This window comes from Trichomycterus rosablanca, chromosome 27, assembly GCF_030014385.1.
Source record: "Trichomycterus rosablanca isolate fTriRos1 chromosome 27, fTriRos1.hap1, whole genome shotgun sequence".
NCBI lineage: Eukaryota > Metazoa > Chordata > Actinopteri > Siluriformes > Trichomycteridae > Trichomycterus > Trichomycterus rosablanca.
In genome coordinates, this window is record NC_086014.1 from 3,440,711 (window position 1) to 3,463,568 (window position 22,858).

The following is a 22,858-nucleotide window of genomic DNA, read 5'->3' on the forward strand; positions in this document are numbered from 1 at the left end:
CACTTATTTACAGTATCGTATTAACTTTACAGTAGTAGTAGGCTAATGGAATACTTTCCATCACTGCTCATTAGACAAGAACCTTAAACAAAATTCACTCTGCACTAACTCTAGACATTACTTACTAAAGGTATACTTTAGTGTGTGTGTGTGTGTGTGTGTGTGTGTGTGTGTGTTATACACACATATTGCAAAGCACTCAATGTGAGAGTAATGATTAAGTCCATTAGGTCTAATTGAGAAGCAGCATCGTCAGCGCAGAGCCTAACTCCAGAGTCATAATCATTACCATAATGAACTGAGAGAGAGAACCTGGGGGGTGGGGGATGTACAAATAAAAGGGAAAATACAGAGAGATGAAGTATGAGACTTAAGGGACTCAAGAATATAATTAATTCATTTATTAATTGATATAGATATCATGCATGCTTAATCGCATAACATACTCATATCATGTATGAAAATTTTAGGATGTGTTTATCCTGTCATATGTTTTTTTGGGATAAGTGTGTTTGAGATGGCTACAAGAAAAACTCACCCCTAAGGACCTCATTAGAACACTTACTCATCCCAACAACTCCTTACAACACACAAATCTGAGCACATTCCTCACTTTCTGTTGTGCACTCCCCTCATGAGCTTACAAAACAGGTCTTCTATGTAGTTTAGATCAGTGAACTGAGATGACCATGGATGACCAAGCTCTATTCTGTGTTCAGTAGACCATCTTTCTGTTGTTGTGGACATGTGCTTTGGATCATCGTCCTGCTAGAAGATCCATTGACGACTCTTTTTAAGTTTCTTGGCAGAGGGGGCAGCACTGTGGCTCGGTGGGTAGCACTGTTGCCTCACAGCAGGAAAGTCCTGGCTTCGATTCCCAGGTGGAGCGGTCCGGATCCTTTCTATGTGGAGTTTGCATGTTCTTCCCGTGTCTGTGTTGGTTTTCTCAGGGAGCTCTGGTTACCTGCAACAGTACAGATGTGCAAGTGAGGTGAATTGGAGATACAAAATTGTCCATGACTGTGTTTGACTTGAACTGATGAATTTTGTGTAACCAGTATCTACCTGTCTTGTCATGAATGTAGCCAAAGTGTGTAAAACATGACGTTAACATCCTAATAAAAGAAAATTAATAAATTCTTGGTAAACGCAGACAAAGTCCATAATGCTATATACGGCTTTTGCCGGAAACACAGCACCAAAACATCATAGACCCTCCACCATACTTATCTGCTTTTATCAACTTTAAAAAAGGAAAATATAATGAAAAATGCTTCATTTACATTTTATCTGTATAAGAATTTCTAGGGGTGTCAGTAATCATTGTACACGTGGTTTTGTTAGAAATAAGTAATTGTCGATGAGGGATTATGTTTCCTTTGAGATGGAAAAAGACGAAACGCCCTGAAAATCTGCCAAACAAAGATGTACTGTGAGCCAGGTATAGACGTATAGTGGCCACATCAGCTCATTGATCCCTGCTCACTCCCTCCGCTCCTCCCTCTTTCTCTTACTCAGTCAGTCAGTGTGCTGAGTGCTGCTGTTCCAGCAAAAGCCCAAATCTGCCCCATTCATCACATCCTCTTTTAATTAAGCACTAAACACCCGGCAAATAGTGTGTGTGTGTGTGTGTGTGTGTGTGCGCGATGACATTTCTGAAAGAGTCACTGCTAATCTCACTCAGAAGGAGAAAAAAGATTGAAATTAGTACTGAGAGAAAGAAAAAGAACAGACAGAAAGACAAACTGACAGAATACAGACAGAATGGGAGAGACAGGGACTCAAAGACAGAAATGGAAAGAGAGGAAGACTGGTGATGTTTCTTAGGGACAGATGCACATTAAGTAATGAAATATTAAAACACCATACCGAGTAAAGTATACACCAACCAGTTCTAATGTAGGGCTCTGTGTGTGTGTGTGTGTGTGTGTGTGTGTGTGTGTGTGTGTGTGTGTGTGTGTTGTTTCATGCTATGCTTAAGCAAAGACACCATCTGCTAAGATAAATATCCTAAAGAGAGAAGCAATAATGTGTGTCTGTCTGCCTGTCTGTGTACTCTACATAGCTGTTTAGTCTATCATGTATTTGTATATTTGTCTCAGAGTGGATCTGTCTGTCAGTCTGTCTGTCTGTTTGTCTGTCTGTGTACCCTATATGGCAGTTTAGTATATTTGTATATATGTCTCTGTGTGGATCTGTCTCTGTCTCTCTATCTGTCTGTCTGTCTGTCTGTCTGTCTGTCTGTCTGTCTGTCTGTGTACCTTGTATGGCTGTTTATTGTATCATGTATTTGTATATTTGTCTCTGTGTGAATCTGTCTCTGTCTCTCTGTCTGTCTGTCTGTCTGTCTGTCTGTTTGTCTGTCTATCTGTGTACACTATATGGCTGTTAGTGTATCATGTATTTGTATACCTGCCTCTGTGTGGATCTGTCTGTCTATCTGTGTACACTATATGGCTGTTAGTGTATCATGTATTTGTATACCTGCCTCTGTGTGGATCTGTCTGTCTGTCTGTCTGTCTGTGTACACTATATGGCTGTTAGTGTATCATGTATTTATATATTTGTCTCTGTGTGGATCTGTCTGTCTGTCTATCTGTGTACACTATATGGCTGTTAGTGTATCATGTATTTGTATACCTGCCTCTGTGTGGATCTGTCTGTCTGTCTATCTGTGTACACTATATGGCTGTTAGTGTATCATGTATTTGTATACCTGCCTCTGTGTGGATCTGTCTGTCTGTCTATCTGTGTACTCTATATGGCTGTTAGTGTATCATGTATTTGTATACCTGCCTCTGTGTGGATCTGTCTGTCTGTCTGTCTATCTGTGTACTCTATATGGCTGTTAGTGTATCATGTATTTGTATACCTGCCTCTGTGTGGATCTGTCTGTCTGTCTGTCTATCTGTGTACACTATATGGCTGTTAGTGTATCATGTATTTGTATACCTGCCTCTGTGTGGATCTGTCTGTCTGTCTATCTGTGTACTCTATATGGCTGTTAGTGTATCATGTATTTGTATACCTGCCTCTGTGTGGATCTGTCTGTCTGTCTGTCTATCTGTGTACTCTATATGGCTGTTAGTGTATCATGTATTTGTATACCTGCCTCTGTGTGGATCTGTCTGTCTGTCTATCTGTGTACACTATATGGCTGTTAGTGTATCATGTATTTGTATACCTGCCTCTGTGTGGATCTGTCTGTCTGTCTATCTGTGTACTCTATATGGCTGTTAGTGTATCATGTATTTGTATACCTGCCTCTGTGTGGATCTGTCTGTCTGTCTATCTGTGTACACTATATGGCTGTTAGTGTATCATGTATTTGTATACCTGCCTCTGTGTGGATCTGTCTGTCTGTCTATCTGTGTACTCTATATGGCTGTTAGTGTATCATGTATTTATATATTTGTCTCTGTGTAGATCTGTCTGTCTGTCTGTCTATCTGTGTACTCTATATGGCTGTTAGTGTATCATGTATTTATATATTTGTCTCTGTGTAGATCTGTCTGTCTGTCTGTCTATCTGTGTACTCTATATGGCTGTTAGTGTATCATGTATTTATATATTTGTCTCTGTGTAGATCTGTCTGTCTGTCTGTCTATCTGTGTACACTATATGGCTGTTAGTGTATCATGTATTTGTATACCTGCCTCTGTGTGGATCTGTCTGTCTGTCTGTCTATCTGTGTACTCTATATGGCTGTTAGTGTATCATGTATTTATATATTTGTCTCTGTGTAGATCTGTCTGTCTGTCTGTCTATCTGTGTACACTATATGGCTGTTAGTGTATCATGTATTTGTATACCTGTCTCTGTGTAGATCTGTCTGTCTGTCTGTCTATCTGTGTACTCTATATGGCTGTTAGTGTATCATGTATTTATATATTTGTCTCTGTGTAGATCTGTCTGTCTGTCTGTCTATCTGTGTACTCTATATGGCTGTTTAGTGTATCAAGTATTTGTATATTTGCCTCTTAGTGTATCATGTATTTGTTTATTTGTCTCTGTGTAGATCTGTCTGTCTATCTATCTGTCTGTCTGTCTGTCTGTCTGTCTGTTTACCCTATATGGCTGCTTAGTGTATCATATATAAAGAGAGATAATTAAATATTGGCGGGAAGGAGGGTGTGGGTGTGTGTCTGTGTGTGTAAACGAGGGAAGTACTCGGTATGCCCTTCAGGGCTGTCTTGTAAACACTTTCTGAATAACAATGTAAAACACACACACACACACACACACACACACACACACACACACACACACACAATATACAGTCAGCTTATACATCTTTAGTAACTATACACACTCATAACCAATCTCTGTCTCTCGTTTCTTGTAAGAAGTGGTATCTTGTCCGGTAATGCATGCTTGTGATCTACCAGCCATTTTCCCGCCACTTGTACGCCCCCACACCCCCACCCCACCACCGCATTGGAAACACTTGCTTATATGACATCATCATCATGACGCTGCAACTTTGACTAAACATGCACAGAACAACGATCACACACATACACACTTTGTCACATTGATAGACACAGCTCATTTATAACACATACACACTACCTCACACTTCACAAAAAGCCTGATCCAAATTAGGCAATTAGTAAAATGAAATATTTAATAGTTAATGTTTGTTTTACAATTTGCACATCAGGTAGTGTGGGTGATGTACAGCAAATTGGGTCCAAGAGACATGGGTTTGAACCTCACGTTCTGTCAATGTCTAATGAGGTTTTTCATGTTCTCCAAGTTTCTGTGTGGGTTTCCTCTGGGTACACTAGTTTTGTTCCACCTTTTAAAACATGTACAAAGGTGGACTGGCCACTCTTAATTGCACCTAGGCGTGTAAGTGTGTGAATGGGTGAGTGTGTGTGTTTGTTTGTTTGAGTACTCCAGTATTCTCCCACCTTTAAAAACTTTCATTCACTCAATTGAACAGCCAACTGTTTATGTAAGTTGTAGCATAGCAGTTAAGGTACTGGACTAGTAATCATAAGGTTGCTGGTTCAAGCCCCACCACTGCCAGGTTGCAGCTGTTGGGCCCTTGAGTGAGGCTCTTAACCCTCAGATGCTTAGACTGATTGCTGTCACAGTACTGTAAGTCGCTTTGGATAAAAGAACATGTAAATTTTCTCAGGGACAGTGACTAAGGAAAAAAATCAACCGTGAGTCTCCTGGACCCTGATATTTGGGAGGAATTAGCTGCTGGGGAACAGTTAACCATGTTCTTGTGGGTTTGGGTGGGGTGGTATGGGATGTTAGCACTTTAATTATGTAAACATGTTATTTATTGGGCAGTTGTAGCCTAGCAGGTAAATTACTGGACTTGTAATCGAAATGTCACTGGTTCAAGCCCCACCACTGCCAGGTTGCCACTGTTGGGCCCTTGAGCAAGGCCCTTAACCCTGAATTGCTTAGACAGTACACTGTCGCAGTACTGTAAGTCGCTTAGGATAAAAAAGCGTGTCCTAAATGCGAAAATGTCAAATGTAAAAAAGGCACCTTAATATGTGTGACAGCAATCAGTCTAAGCAATTGAGGGTTAAGAGCCTCGCTCAAGGGCCCAACAGCAGCAACCTGGCAGTGGTGGAGATTGAACCAGCGACCTCATGATTACTAGTCCAGGGCAGCTGTAGCCTAGTGGGTAAGATACTGGACTAGTAATCAGATTGTTGCTGGTTCAAGCCCGACCTCTGCCAGGTTGCAACTGTTGGGCCCTTGAGCAAGGCCCTTAACCCTCAATTGCTTAGACTGTATACTGTCACAGTACTGTAAGTCTCTTTGGATAAAAGCATCTGCTAAATGCCAAAAAAAGTAAATGTAATATGGCAACCCCTGACAGACCAATCCGATAGCTGTGAATCCAAAACTCATCAGATTAACCAGATGGATTATTAGATAGATTATTAGATGGATTATTAGATAGATTATTAGATGGATTATTAGATAGATTATTAGATGGATTATTAGATGGATTATTAGATGGATTATTAGATGGATTATTAGATATCCCAGTTGTTAAATTAAATTCACTTACAGGCTGTGATGGTGTGAAGATAACTGGGAATGAATAAAAACAAAAGAAAAACTGGCAACCCTATTGACACCACTCTGACACCGTATATTCCATAGCCAGCCATTTCCAGATTGATGCAATTATTCGATCGAATCTAGTTGAGGTTTAATCCAGTTACAATCTAGGAGTCGAATCGGAAGGGTTTTTAAAGCCGGAAACGGTTAGCGCAATCTGGCAACCCGGTTGAGTGTAGAGAAGAAGCGTATCACTCCGAGGCTCCAGATTTAGCAGACTTGAAGCGATCGGATTCCCATCAGCACCGAAACAAGCTGAGCGCAACCCTGAGCTTCTCCTCTCCATTCTTGTTCTCCTTTATTCAGTAGACGTTTTTTTCTTTTATTTTGTGGACAGCGTGGTTTGTAATTTAGCAAGGTGGAAACTGAAGAAGATGCTTTGGGGTAGAGGAGGGGTGTTCCTCGGCTCTCGGCTGCGCCCTCCTTACGCGAAATGATGCCGCTTTTCACGATGCGCGCCTCGGATCTGTGCGCTGGAGCGGCGCTCCGTTATTTCATCGTGGTTCTGCAACAAGACAGAGAATAATCACTTTACAAAATACCACATAACGACTTTCCCCCAGGTTTGGTTATTATTATTATTATTTTTATTATTATTATTATTATTATTATTATTAGTTTGCCTCTCTGTGCGAAATCTTTAGCGCGCTCACGCCCACCGCCATCAATTAGGAGCGAATGGATGCGAAAATAAACACCAACTTCATTTTCTGAATAGCAGCCAAAGTGAGCGCGGGGTGTCTGGACGAGGGGGAAGCCCTATCCAGTACCAGAGAGTTTGGATCTGGATATTTCCACTCATCCTCCTTCTCCTCCTCCTCCTCCTCATCAGCATCAGCACCAGCATCAACAACCATTGCGGATGCTAGAGAAATAAATAAATTATTAAAGGGCTTTTCCGCCCTTTATTCTGGACAGTGCGCTCCGGAAAAAAACACGAGCGTTTGGAAACAAATTGAATCGAATTGAATTTAAGATTACGATGCTGAGAGGGGCGAGATCTGCACCCCGACCAGGATTCGGATCGAGCTAAGAGGAACGCGTTAGGATGTGGATGCCTGCTTCTGAAGGAAGATAAAGAGAGACACGTTTTACGGGTTTGTGCATTTTACTACTGCCAGGTTGCATTTGCGCGTTCCGGTCACTGTAGCAGTGCAAAAACAGTTCACTTCCTCACTTTGTTCTTGTTTATTTTAAGTTGGACGTGCTTTAGTCCCACAGCTTTACCAATCTCCTTTTTTTTTTTTTAGTATTTTATTTAATGGTCATCATTTTTTTACATTTTTTTCTTTTGCCCCTCGGTCGTACCCACGGTTGCTTGCAGCTTCTTTCTCGACAGCTTCCTAACGGCGCTGTTGGGCGTTTTGGTGTGCGTGTGTGCGTGTGCGCAGGATGGCACGCTTCGGAGAAACCGGGGTGCCCGGAGGGGGCCCGGTGGCCCGGGGGGGCAGCAGACAGGGAACCCAGCGCGTGTATAAACAGTCGATGGCACAGAGAGCGCGCACCATGGCGCTGTATAACCCGATCCCGGTGCGCCAGAGCTGTTTAACAGTCAACCGCTCGCTTTTCCTGTTCAGCGAGGACAACGTGGTGAGGAAATACGCCAAAAAGATCACCGAGTGGCCATATCCTTTACCAAGAGCTTGGGGGTATAGTTTACATAGGCATTTTTGACATCAAGCATTGCATTTTTAATCAGTATTAACTTTTATTTTTAAAAAAATTTTTTTAATGTATTTATTATAAGGTAAAGCAGTTAAACCGACTTGTTGTGATGTTGGAGCATACATACACACTGAAAAGTGTAACTTTACCAAAATGTATCTTAGTTACACCAAAGCTAACCTTCAGGCAAAATGGAATAACACCTACTTAGTAACTACATTAAGGATGTCACCTCAATAATTTTGCTAATTGCAAATAATTACTTGCATGGCTGGTAGAATGGGTGCCACACGCATGCCCATGTCTGTATATTGGTTATTTTTTATTGATTTCCTTCTACTCACCCCTTATGCAGAAGATGAACTGGCTGTTTAAAACTACACATAGGTGTGAGTGAATGTGTGACGCCCTGCAATGGAATGGCACCCTGTCCAGTGTGTATTCCTGTTTTTGACTCAGTGTCAGGTGGCACAGGACACACCATGTACTGAATCAGAATGAAGCATTCTTAAACATTAATGCTCTCGTTTGGAGTCGCCACAGCAGAAAATTTGCTGGCACAGTTTTTATGCCAAATGCCTTTTCCGATGCAACCCTCCAGTTTATCCTTGCCTGTGACCGGTACTGAGAGTGAACTGATACGTGTCTGCCCAATTGCAAGGTTCACGAATTGCCACCATATGTATTTGTGAGCCCAGTCTGGAATTCAAACCCTGAGGCATCTGAGACATGAACACCAGTCAATCCCAGGATTTATGTTGCTCTGTTGAGCCATCATGCTCCCTGCCTCCCTTATAACAACAACAATAATAGTAGTAATAATAGCTTGCCTGCATCAAATGTTAGGGTGATCCATTTACACCCATTGCTAACAGTTGTATCAATTATATGCTTCCAACTTTATAGCAACAGTCCAAAAATGGTTTAAGTTTGGTCAATTCATAATCTAAATTGCTGTGTGTATGTTTGACCCTGCAGAATTGTAGAAAAACCCACAATAAACAGTTGCAGGAACTATTAAAATCCTATACTAACTGACATGCATGCCCCTTAAGTGTATGTAAACAGTATTTCAATAACAACTTATAATTAAACCAAACTGAATGAACTAATTGCAATAATGCATTTGATTGACCTAGACTGATGGTTTTGTGACTGGTCTAGTTCACCTGAACACCATAAGGCTGGATTGGTGTGCGCTCAGATATGAAATGGCTGTAAGACTTCCATCTTGTTTTCTTAATAGAGCACTAGTTCATCTGGTAAAAGTGGTGTTAGTACCAGAATTGACATTTATATGATATATACAGTTTTAGCACTTGATTCTGGTGTTAGATCGAAGGTTGTACAGTTATTTTGCTGTCTGGTCTTTAGATTGATTATTATTGATTATTATTGAGCCATAGTTGTATTGGATGTTGAAGTACATTTAAGCATTGCTTTAAAACAAAGTGTTATATGTATATATATGTTTTTGCTAGTTGCGTTTTAGTATCTGCCACCTATAATAACCTTGATGTGGGAAGAAACAGTGTGTGACTCATATTTTTGTTAATATTTCTCATTTACAGTGATGACGACAAGGTCATTGCATAAGTGTGTGCGTGCCTATTGAGACAGGTGACAAATTAAGAACAGAGCTTTAATGTGTCTTGGCATCAGCTCAACAAGTCTCTGGAAATGTTCTGGAACACCATTTTTCCAACAGATCTTCCCTCAAGCTGAGTTTAACAATGGTCATAAAGAGCACTGTCTAGCACATCAGTCTGCAGTCCCTTACAGTTGTTTTATTTGGATTAAGACCTGTTGACAATGAAGGTAAAAGTGTATGATTTGGCCTTGATGCTCCTGGCATCGATGTCTCAACAATAAGCCCCTCATTTTGGACTTTTTCTTTTGTTTTGTTGCTTTATGCAGTATGATGGGATGTTGGTGACTGTTTCATCATGTGGCACACTTATCTATTTAGCTTTGTTCTTTGATTTGTCACTCGTCCGTACAGAAGTGTCTAAAGATAGTGTATAGAGCTTGGATATATAAAATATATACCTTCTGACTATATGTCTACCAGTCTATCTAGTCAGATTTTACTCATACAGGACACCAAATGAACATAAAAGGGCGTTTCAGTTCTGCCATGTGAATATGGTTTGTTTTTTGATAATCTCACACTGATATAAAAATACATGTACCGTGACAACGGATTTTGGCTCTATTGCCCACCACTAGTAATGAGTCATAGTGATTTGACTTGCTTGTGTTTTGCCATTTATTTTTGTCCTGACTTGTTACTGCTAGACATTGAAATGTGTATCTGAACACTAAACCCCGTCTTACCAGTAGGTTAGAAAAAGACATCATATGTGCTTTATATAATAGGTGTGTACAGGTTCATATTCAGATGCTAGGGTCCTGTGTGGGCGTGTGAGGGTTCCTGCTAGTCTGAGTTATAGCCATGTGTGTGTGTGTGTGTGTGTGTGTGTGTGTGTGTGTGTGTGTGTGTGTGTGTGGTTGCTGATGTCAGCATATGAGCCCATACCAGAGCTTTCAAAGCAGAGTGGAGTGGAGGTGGATGAAAAAGGAATGATGGGAGATGGAGAATGAGTGCAGACTGCTTTTACAGTATTAGTGATGATCCGGGATCAGATTGTCTCCTCAGTCTGAGCAGCAATATGGCTCTGAGAGGCAATATAAAACACCAGTGCCAGCAGTGTGCATCATTTATTCTGAAATCAGTTTCCTCTGTGTGTATTAAGCTGGCAGAGGGGTTTAGATTATTTAAAATCAAAATCAATTTGGATGTAAGTTCTTTAATCTGGTCATATATCAGCTGTGTATATTAAGCAGTAGTAAACAGTAGTGAACTTGTGTATCAGGTGGTTAACTGTTTAACAAAGTACAGGAAGGCAAAAATGTGATCCTGCACTCTTTAATAATAATAATAAAAGTGCAAATTGATGTTGATGCCAAAGAAGATCTGCTTCTTTAATAGAACATCTTTTGAGGATGCCTTATAGTTTTTATCCCCTAAAAAACTAAACCCAAAAAGTTCTTCAGATTTAATTGTAAAATAAAATATCAGTGTAAGAATCTATTTCTTCCATATAAGAGTCATACATATGACATCACCTTATGTATTACATGTTTTTATGGGCTTGAAAATGACTAATTCTGTTAGGTACATTTAATTTACTTTATAATTTATTCTATTTATTTTTCTAACTTTTGCTGCTGCTAGAGGAAAAAGCAAGAGGTAATGTTAGAGGTCACTTTGAGGTGGTCAGTGAGACTGAAGCTTAGGTCCTAGATGAATTTCCGTATGTTTAGTGTCTGTTATTCAGTATAAATATGTACTAAACATTAGCTTTAGTACCCTGAAGGTGTGTCTTTTGTTCCATGTGGAAAACCTTTGTACCTTTCAATGCTTATGAAGTACATAACTGGACATTAATGACCATTGTTATACACCGAATCTTCCATTCTGGTTTTGCAGACTTAATTACTAGGGTGTTTGATATTTTTTCCACTATCAATGGTCAGTCATTTCAAAGCTTTTAATTTATTGGATCAGATCTGTTAAAACAACTGAAAACTTGCTTTTTGGTTGGTCAGGGTAGCCAGATCTAGTGTCACACCATTACCATGGGTGAAAGTTCTGAAAATGTTTTGTGGTTATACTATGTTAGGTGTCCAGCCATAAAGCTAGGTTCATGTCAGTGTCACAGTTGTACATCTTCAATAGGCGTGGACATATATTTAATTATATTTGAATTTCTAAAAATATTGTACAGGTTACAACAATATGTTTGACTTTTAGGATTAGTTGTTATACAGCAACAGATGAAGTGATAGCGAAATACTATGGATGTCTTGTTTATCTGTATTAAGGGAGACGTAACTGTATATTCATATAATAAAGATGTAGAATGTAGAAGATGATGTAGATGCTAAAGTCACTGTATAAAAGCCCATACCTACTAATAATGAATTTGTACTTTTCCCGTTCAAATCAGACATAAAGGGACTGTTATTCTCTGTCTAATGCTGCAGGTCATAATGCCACTTATTATTTCATACATTTTAATTCTACATCCTACATTATTTTACTCTCTTTTTCCCTGGCTGTCTGTCGGAGGCCATCTGTTTCCTCTTTTTCTGTCTGTGTGGCATTGCTGTCCTGTGGTTCTGTTGGACACAGCAGTCATGTTTCTGTTACTCACTTAATTGAGGTTCTGGTAATTACACTGTTTATGGTTCTGTTAGATTGGCTGATTGTATTCCTTCTGAGTTGTGTTTTATTGAAGTTTCTGTTTCTATATGCTGAGTTAAATGATCGGTTTGACTGTTTTGGTACCATTTGTCCTGGTAATTGGGTTTCTGTTGAACTTGACAGTTTTGGTTGGACTTGCTTATATGTTAAGTGTGGACTTTTTGTTTTTGTTCTATTTTGTTTTAGTTTTTACTGAACTTTAATAAACTCCAAAACATCTTTTCACTTCATTATGAATAATTAAGTGTAGATTAATGGATAAAAATGGCAACTAAACCCATTCAAAATCAAACCCACAAAAGTCCAGCGGTCTAAATACTTTTTAAATCCACTGTATACACCTGTTTACATAAATACACCTGTCCATGCATACAATATAACTGTCCTTATATAAACACTTAGAGTGAGGACCACCCGGTAGACCTTAAGCTGTCACAATATTGATGTTCTGTTGGCAGGCTGAAATCCAATATTCCCAGTGTGTATGTGTAGGTGCCACTGTGCCACACACACACTGATGGCATCTAAACAGTGGCACCTGTTTCTGGGTTTAGTGTCCTCAGGAGTCTCAACACACCGCACGCACACACACTTACAGCCATGTGGGACATTAACGCTCCAGTGTGCAATCATACAGAAACACAGGACACGGAAACACACCCACTAATCTGCTCATGCTTGACTTGTGAGAACAATCTGGTGCTTTAGATTATGGGAAATCTGATAGAAATGTTATTGTGAGCAGATCACAGAGGAAGATCTTTAAATGTGAGTAAATGTACACTTCCTCCCTCCTCTGCACAAATTACTTTGAGGACCGTGTTCTAAACTGCATGCCACTCACTTTATACTAATCAAAAGTAATGGCTACTGGAGTTTCTTAAAACCCAGCTTTATGGACCTTGCTGGGACAGGAAAGGGCCTTTCCTAAACTGTTGGAAGTTTGAAGCATATAATTTTCTTTACATAACTGATTTATCACACCTGTTTGCTGTTGCCGTGGCTAAAACGCATGAATTTAGAATTCCCAATACTTTTGTCCATTCTTGCAAGTGGAATTTTTTACAGCTGCTCAACAGTCTGTGGTCGCCTTTGTCTGATTCTAGAATAGAATAGAATAGAATAGAATAGAATAGAATAGAATGCCTTTATTTGTCATTTATACATATACAGATGTACAGTACAACGAAATTCTTTCTTCCCATATCCGCATATTGGACCTTGCTCAGGGGTCCAACAGTGGCTGCATGGCAGAGCTGGGATTCAAACTATCAACCTCTTAGTTGGTAACCCAAGTCTCTACCCACTAGGCTACCACAGTCCCTCTAGATTATCTCTATATTATGAGCCACACATTTTCAATAGGAGACAAACCTTCAGGCAGGTCGGTCAAGCATTTACATTTACATTTGTAGCATTTAGCAGATGCTTTTATTAATCCATAGCGACATACATTTGTGACTAAATACAGTTTGAGCAGTTGAGGGTTAAGAGCCTTGGTCAGGTTCCCAACGGTGCCAATTTGGCTGTGGCGGGGCTTGAACCAGCAACGTTCTGATTGCTAATCCAGTACCTTTCCCACTGAGCCTCCTCTCCCCACATCCCTGCCTGAAAGTACATGTTTCCACTGTCAGTCTATTTTGGATAAGCTCTGGCCCAAAGAACTTGGCAGCATTGCTGTATATGGCTTCCTCTTTGCGTAACAGTTTCAGGCTGCATTTCTACTGTGCCTTGCCCTACATAGACTGAGATCTGTGTGGTTTCCGTAAAGTTTTTTACTATATCATGTACATTTTGTTTTGTATGATTCGTATAACAAACTGCTGCTTTTAATAATAATAATTCTCACAGTTGCGCAGCACAGAATGAAGAAACTAAAACTTCTTTAACGTGAGTTTTGTTTAGATAACAGAACGGTGTAAGCTTAGCTTAGTTCTGATGCTGTGTTCTGTTTTCAATACACTCAGTCTGTGGCTCTAAATTCTAGCATGTGCAAACTGATAGTGGCAAGAATACAAATTCTTATCAAAGCAGATGTATGTATTTGTTAACCCCCACCCTTATGTGTGGTGGTACGGTGGGTAGCACTGTTGCCTCACAGCAAGAAGGTCCTGGGTTCGATTTTTAGGTGAAGTTTTTAGGTGGAGTTTTCAGTTTCCTCCCCACAGTCCAAAGAGTTCAAGTGAGGTGAATTGGAGATACAAAATTGTCTCTAACTGTGACTGACATTAAAGACTTGAACTGATGAATCTTGTGAAACCAGTAATAACATGCCCTGTCATGAATGAAACCAATGTGTGTAAAACATGACATTAAATCCTAATAAATAAACAATAAATAATGTGTACATATAAGTAAAGAGAGCTTTTCAAGTGTGGATATCAATCAAGATCTTGCTTTTTTGCCTTCTCCCAAACAAAAAAATATGACTTTATGTTAAGAGCGTGTAGTCAAGAATAGTCCATCACTTATACTGTAGAATCAAGATTGTGAGCTGTGTGAAGATTTCCACCCACACACACTTGTTAAAAAGCCTTTTTTATCCTCATATTGTGCAAGCATTTTGTGTTTGTGTGTGTGTGTGTGTGTGTGTGTGTGTGTGTGACCTTTAGCTTGTTTTGTGAGTTATGCATTTCGGTTTCTTAGAATGGAGCTTCCTGCTGATCTTTACTTCTCTCAGATATAAATAAGACATTTCAGCTTTCTTTTTTCTTTTTTAATAGCTCTTTCTTTATTAAACATTAATACCTCTTTTCCTTTAAGGCAAACAGTGTTTAAGCTAAAGGTTTAGGATTTACTGTAAGGTTTATGGCTCAGGTTTTATATGGCATAAGGACATAGGCATTTTGGGTTTAGGAAACGTGATTGTGCAACAGTGAGCTAGGGTTTAGTGACACAGAATAGATTAAATAGGCCTATGGTAAAGGTAAACTGCTATTGTGAGTACCAGAGTAAATTGGTACCACATAAATAATAATAATAATCATCTATTTGGTATGATGTGGGTATGATGTAAAAATGGTAGGCTATTTAATTAAGATAATAGACTATAAGCTGTGGACTTAACACAACCTGTAGAATGTGATTATTAGGTTTGTGAGTAATAGTAATTGTATAGAGCTTTAACTCTAATGGAGGATCACAATATTTTTGTCTGTATTGTTCAGCCTCTCGTGTCATGACCAGACAGTTACTGTTGCAGCAGCATCAAGTTGGTTCTTCATAAGTCTTTTGGTATTGCTGTAGAGTGCCTGACCAAGTTGGTGGCATCACAGAGACTCAGATCTTAGTGGTACTGGACTCCACCACCTGAGCACCCCAGCAGGCAATGTTTTCTATGAGAAGCAGAAGGTGGCTAAAAAAAAAAGAAAAAGAAATTGTATATCATTAGCATAGCAGGTTAGAGAAGCCAAGTGAGAAGTAATGTAATCTGATCACTGAGTCTAGTAATTTAGTATATAAGAAGAAGAAGAGTGGACCAAGTACTGACCCCTGGGGGATTTTCATAGTGAGGCTATGAGATGATGAAACTGAACCTCTCTTGGCTGTTGGTAGGATCGATCCTGTAGAGAAGCGGTATTTGAGCTAAGCTCACAGTGCCTTAGTGTAGAAGAGTGAATATCAGTATCTTGTGAAATACTAAATTATACTGAAGTTGACAGGTTGAGGAAAGTGGAGCCACAGACTAATTTTCACAGTCTTTGTGCTGAGTTTTAGGGACTGTAAATTATATGTACGTCATTAGGTTTAAGGTAAAGGGTTTGGGGATCATGATTTGGATTTTAGGAGTCCTAAAGATAACATTTAGGATTTAGAACTGTTTAGAGTTAATTAGATGATAAAGCCTGTAAACTTCATAAAAGTAGCCCAAGAGTAACCCACCCACCAGCAAAATGGACTAAGAGTAGTGCAGCATCTCTGTCTTTTGTATCAGGGAGATGCTAACTGGTGAGAACTGTCAATGTAAACAGTAGTTGCCATACAGTCTTGTGTTTCTGGTTCTGGTTCACATGGTTCTGGTTCACATTGTGTTCTTGGTGTCTTCCAGGCTCACAATTAGATGTGTGTATTTGTCTCTATTAAGAATCCCTTAATGAGATGTTTGTAGAGCTTTAACCATCCAAAGAATGTTAAGGGACTCTTTGTTGTAGTGTTACGGTTCTGAGTAGAAGGGTTTGGATGTGAAGATATAAAGATTTAATGTTAGTGTTAGGTTCCCCTTCCCAATCTAGTTACTGTCACTTCCCCACTACAATTCCTTGCATTTACACCAGCCAAAAGGGCTGCAGACTAGACACCATCCAATTGTATATGACAAAATGAAGCCTGTTCATGTGCACACCTATCCACACAAAGAGCAAGTGATCAAGTACGCAAGGGTTCAAAAGAGTTCAGCAGTGATTGAGCAGAAGTGTGACTAGCGCTCACTAGAAGAGCAACACTTAAAATTGCCAAAGGGTAAAATGCAAACACTTCCAGACAAGTGCACCGCATTATCCAACTAATCAGCTATAGTGTCATATCAGGCTTTATGGCATGAATAAAATGCTAAAGTCACTTAAGTCTGGATTCAGAATAATTGGGGGCACACAAGGATGGCTCAGCTATCTAGTATTTCAGGAACAGTGACTAAAGTGACATACACATTTTGATATTTGTAAATTGTGGTGGAAAGCTCTTGTGAAGCGTAGAGGTTAGTTATATTCTTCCTAAACAGCTACTGTCATAATCAAAGTAGTTTCTTCCAGAATGACAATGCCCCATCCAGATACCACACAAGGGGTCTGATCTTAATCTAACCAAACAGCTATGGAAAGTTTTAGTCCAATGTTAGACACCAATACAGGAAAGATTGTTTAGAAGCATTTTAATATAGTTTTAATATAGATATTTGGGTAATTAATCTTAAAGTGCTTTTTGGCAGCACTTGGCAGCCAAACAATTACCCACGATGACATTTTCAAAATTAATATAACTCAAATTATTCAATTCGGTTCACGTCATTGACCCTTTCCCCTCGAGATCTCAGCACTGGTGGTCTAAATTCTGTTTTTGGCATTCTTGCAGAGTTCACAGGGCTTCCACCATGCTGCAATGTGTGTGTGCGTGTGTGTGTTTGTTTTATTGACACTCTGCAGAACTAGTCTGTCAGTCAGTGTAGGAGAGCAGAGATCAGGAAAACTGTCACTCAGCACAGAGACCCTGACTAGCGTTCATGTCTGTCGTTTGACAGTATTGAAAGGTGTGTTTGTCCCAAATACTCGAGGTATCGAGGTATGTATAACTCTTCCTATTCTGCTGATCACTATTGATCCTGCCTAAAATAGCGGTTGTTGGTCTCCATGGTAACTCTGTAAAAATCAGTTATTCGGGAGAAACTCGGGAGAAATCGTTCATTCGTGAGCTTGGTGTGTAAAGGATGTAAAAGCGTGTGCACACACACACACACCTTCAGGACCATGAGTCTTTCTAATAGCAAAGGTCATACATTTCACCTGTTGTGTTTATAGGGATCTGAATGGGTTTCGCAGAAGTGCAGTAAGGATCGAAATGACAAAATCTAATCTGAGCTTCGTGTTTGGAAATGCATTTAGAAACTGATGCATTAGGGGAAATGAACAGGAACACCTGCTAGCCTCTGCAAAGAAGTGAGCCTACTAATCATAATAGTAACAAATATAACAGTTATCATTTTTATTATCAATATTATAATTTCTTTTATTGTCATGTATCATCACACAGCCATTGTGACCATGGCAATCATTATTTAACAGTCATACATCATTATTACCATGAATTCTTATTTATTATTTATTACCATCACAGTCATCACCATATCATTGTCATTACTATTATATTTAGATATCTTTGCCATCACTGTTGTCTCAATCCTTGTCATCACTGTGTTACTATTACTACACCTTCATTATCTAATGTTATTGTCATCACTATTATTTAATACCATCACCAGCACCACCGTACTCACCAGTGTATTAATTATACCATCATTCCTCATCAACATTATTATTAATACCACCATCACCATCACGTCATTAGCATTTTATATATTCCTACTCTGCATGTCATCATCAGTATAAAATCATTATATTATTGGGTCTGTCTGAAAACTCTCTACATAGACTGCATTTTACATCATCCTACAAGCTCTTGAGAGGAAGCCTGTCTGAATTCTTAGATGCCTTAAAATGCTGCCTACTGAGGTGCCTTTTTTTGAAGCTATAAACTGACTGAATGACGAGGGAGCGTCCGAAGCTTTCTTAGCGGTGAAGGCAATCCCAGCATTCAGTGCAGTACAACTGTTCTCACAAAAATGACAAATATGGCGGACAAATGCGGCACAATTAAAATGTAAATAAGGTATAACGGTGTACAGGTCTATTTTTTTTTACAATTTAACCATTTTTGGTGCACAAAGGTAGATTTTAGCCGGCATACTAATGGGTTGTGCTGCCTCAGCCTATTGGTTTGAACAGTTTGAGGCTAACTGTGTTAGCTTAGTAAGTGCAAACAAACTGTGATGACGTAACCATCATGATCTCTGTCTAAATATTGTCTAAATAATCCGCCTTATAAGTTCATTGTCTTATTAGAATCCACTCTACTCTCAGCTGCCTAGGTAAGCAGTAGGCAGCAAGGCAGCTCACTAGGTTTTCAGACAGACCCATTTTTACACTCATCACCATTCCTAACATAAGATGTGTCCTTATTATAACCCACAGCACCTTCCCTGTCCTCATTATATTAATTATTATTAGCATTTCCACTATCAGCTTGTGTAACCAGCCAGCTTTAAACTTACTGGCACATTTCAGATGTGTCCATATGTTTGTGGACAAGGTTGAATAGTTTGTTTGTGCTGCGCTCTGAAGGTTTCCTTTGGTGTTGTGTGTGTGTGTGTGTATGAGTTTATCTTGTAACTAGGACAGACGGGTGGCGTCGGCTGCTCTCCTGCATAAAAAAAGAACATTTCCGTAAAGCCGAGCATTCTTAATTACTGTTCTCCTTTAAAGCAGAACGCACACATGTGCACTGGCCCTGATTTAATGAAGTGTTTGGCAGTTGGGGAAATCTACTATACTGTTAATTACCTTTGTGCGAGTGTGTGATGGTATCAGAGCTCTAATGAACTGTATAGCGGTGGTAAAAGTACTGTCATGTTTTCTTGCTTTATCATATCTTTTAATAACCATGACTTTAATGACTTTATGACACAAATACTTCACTGTAAAAGTCAGATGTGCAATTCAGTTGCACACCTATTTAGACTACATAGGCTACAATGCCTAAAAGTGGTTGTCCCTCTTGTTTGGGTTGCTAAACCTAGCTATAGCGTTATATTGTTTGATTATATTCAGTCCTGGAACTAAAAAGTACTTCCAAAGTACAAAAACACAAAAACCCTAAGGGTTAGACGTTTGTTATATGTTACACAAATGCTTCCATTAATATTTTTTATTTGTTAGTCTAAAGTGGCCATCCTTGACTTCCTATATTACTGGGGTATAAATATGGGGTAATATACATTATGAGACCCAAGCACAGGAAAAAGGATGATTTGAGTGCCTGAATGTCTACAAGTATCATGGGCACTTGTAGCCTAGTGGTTAAGGTACTAGACTAGTAATTGAAAGGTCACTGGTTTAAGCCCCACTGCAACCAGGTTGCCACTGTTGAGCCCCTGAGCAAGACCCTTTGTACAGATGCTCGGCCTGCCGGGAGCAGAGCTGAGATTTAAACTCGCGAGTTTAAAATTTCAGGACTGGTGTGCAAGTGTGTTTTACCCATCTTTACTAAAGGTAACAACGTTTTAGCTGTTATGTAATATTCAAACATAATCAGTCCTGCAACTGTCATTTCACATTAGTGGCTCCTACAAGTTTGTTCTCTTGAGTTTCTCCGGCTGCCACCACTAAACACTTCAATAAGCCAAAGTAAAAAACTGGGAAAAGTCTCAATCAACTGATTGTTGGTAAATATGGTTGACTCAGGTGGGTTTAACCTGACTTCTGGTCTATCATTATCCATCCCCCTTTCTTTAAATTATTGTGGCTTTGTGTTAAAAGGGTCAGGGCATCGATTACATCAGCAGTCATCATGTGATCCCCAAACTCATGTGTCGGCATCAGGCCTCATTTCTGTACTCCCATTTCTGTCATTCCTGTTCTACTTCTGGTTTATCCTCTGCAGACTGTGCTCTAGAACAACATGAATGGCTGTTACAGAAGCAGGAACAGAACAAATAAGAAATGAGAGCAGTAAGGGAGAAAAAAAAAGAGACGACGGAGAGTGTAGGGCAGGTGGAAGTTAAAATATAAGTTCAAATTAATCTGGTGGTGTAGAAAGTTCTATAAAGTCATTTAAGTTTGTAACATGACTTCTAAAATTCCATATTAGTGATAACTGACTACAGCTAGTGACCTCTTACTGCTTACATATAAATATGGCTTTAATAGATCATCAGGAGACCTGGAAAGCACTGAAATAGTAACACACATATCTGAAATTTCCGTTCATTCAAAAAGGCCACTCTGTGTCCGTCTTTGATTTATGGCCTCTCTGAGAGAGGAGGATGTTGGTAGCGAAAATGGAGAAGAGGGAATAAACGGTCTTAGCTGATAGAAAGAGACAGCGAGACGGACAGAGACAAAGAGACAGACGTAAAGACAGACGAAAAGAGAGTGAACAAGTGAGACTCTGTAAATCTCCATAGAGCCGAAGCAGTGAAATTCTAGATCACTAACCAAATAAGAGAGGGAGAGAGAAAGTGGGATGGAGGGATGGAGACGAGCCTCTTATCAGTCTCATATCTATTTTTAGTGTTGAGAAGAAGGAAGGCTCGCTGGCATTTTAACAGACACACACACTATATATATATACTGTATATGTGTGTGTATTTATTGTATTTATTTAAATAGTTGTATATATTTGAATCATTGCATAGTTAAATAATTCCAATTGAATTATAAATTACTACTTAATCCTTTTTAAATATTTGAATTTAGGACCCAACAGTGGCTACCTGGCAGAGGTAGGGCTTGAACCAGCAACCCTCTGATTTCTGCCCATTTCAAAATACAATATTATAAAATAAATTATTGTACAATATTAGTTTATCTACAATACTGTTTATTTATTTTTTTCTATTTAATAGCTACTTTATTTTGGTCAGGGTTGCAATTGGACAGGATGCCAGTCCAACACCGGCCATTACACACCCACTTCATCACTTACTTACTTTAAGGGGGCAGACAATTTATCTCCTGCTGATTTTTGGAAGGTAGGACAAAACCAACACACCTATAGAAAGCAGAGACAAAAGGAGAACATTCAAAACATCAAAAGCTAAAACTGTCCTCTCACTTTACCATTATGGAAAATTTGTCTGTAGAACTTAACTAAAAATACTTCATGCTGGTTACAAAAAAGAAGGTGCTAAAGAAGGTGTTTCTGGGTACTGTATCGTAGTGTCCACAGCTTTCCTGCAGCATGTGGGCCGTTTGCAGCTCATGGTGTGTAGAGGTGCAGCCTGTATTTGTGTGGTATAGGCCTGTTATTACCGTACATCAATTCCTGTGAATGTTAAGAACCACTGGTTTACAGTATAGCCAGAACGATCCAGCTAGTTGCTAGTTAGTTAGTGACTAGTAGAGTGTGTCAGTGTAAATCCCATCATCGCACCCATTGCTAGCATGTGGTGAATATCTGAGAAACAGATAGACTGAATATCAGCTCTGTCCAAATTCCATCAGTCAACTACTAAACGGGAGGAGGGTTTTCATTCTCCTCTCTTTCCTTTTCTCATCCTATCCCTCGTTCTCTCTCCATCCTCCCCCCTTGCTCTTTCTTTCTAAATTGAACTGTGAATTATTAAGAGTCCATTATGAGTTTCAGGCTGCTAAGCACTCTGACTGAATATGATTTTCCACTAATGCACCGGAGTTGGTGGGAGTAAAAGAAAGTGAGAGAGTGATGACAAGGAAAGCTAGAGGAATGGATGAATGGAGAGAGGAATGCAGGGAAGAAGGGAGAGACAGGGGAGGAGAAATGGATGTAATAAGGGAAAAGACTGAGACAAAAATGGAGGGACAGATTGGAAAGAGAGGTAAGATGATGATAGATGGAGTGGAGGAGAAAAACAAGTGTTTTTGTTGTGATTTAATGTACTTCCAGTGCATAATATCACTAATACATTAACACACACATCAGTCTGCTTAAAACATATGAGCATAAACAAGAACACTATCAATTTGGGGATTTGTTCATTTTATTAAAATTGCAATATCTTCTGTAGTTCATTTTCATGCTTTATGTTCTAGCAAAAATTGTGAATCTGTGCATCTGGTTTAAATTTTAAAAGCTGTTGCTATTGTTTTTCACAATCAGTAGCAATACAGGTGAAGAGTAAATAAGCAAAATACTGAACACTTGAATGGATTAAATTCTAAAAAATAAGCTTTTAAAAGGGTGCAGAATGACCTGAAAGTAGCAGGAGCAACAGTTACAAAAAAACGATAATTAATAAACTGTCACAATCATCGCCAATTCTATACCCTCGCACAAATGAAAGAGACACAGAGCTTCACATCTATTTACATGCAACAACATGGACAAATCAAAAAAAAAATTTTGAGAAAGAAGGGTTGATATGATCCCAAGAAAATCAGGCCCAAAATGAACTTGCTTAACTGCAAACAGTGCTGGTGCTTTACACTTTATTAAAGGAAACATGGAATGTTGTACTGGTACATATGAAAGGAGAGTTTAATCTCATTGACTAAGAAATAAGATCTCAACAAGACGAAG

The 22,858-nt window shown here is 39.2% G+C and overlaps 1 protein-coding gene across 1 annotated transcript in view; it reads left to right on the plus strand.

The window, feature by feature from the left end:
• cacna1ab (calcium channel, voltage-dependent, P/Q type, alpha 1A subunit, b) overlaps positions 1-22,858 on the plus strand; it is an 83,645-nt gene that overhangs the window by 8,251 nt on the left and 52,536 nt on the right. Inside the window, exon 3 of the mRNA XM_062989530.1 lies at positions 7,491-7,724. Coding sequence (XP_062845600.1) covers positions 7,491-7,724 — 234 coding nt within the window. The remainder of the gene's footprint in view (positions 1-7,490; positions 7,725-22,858) is intronic.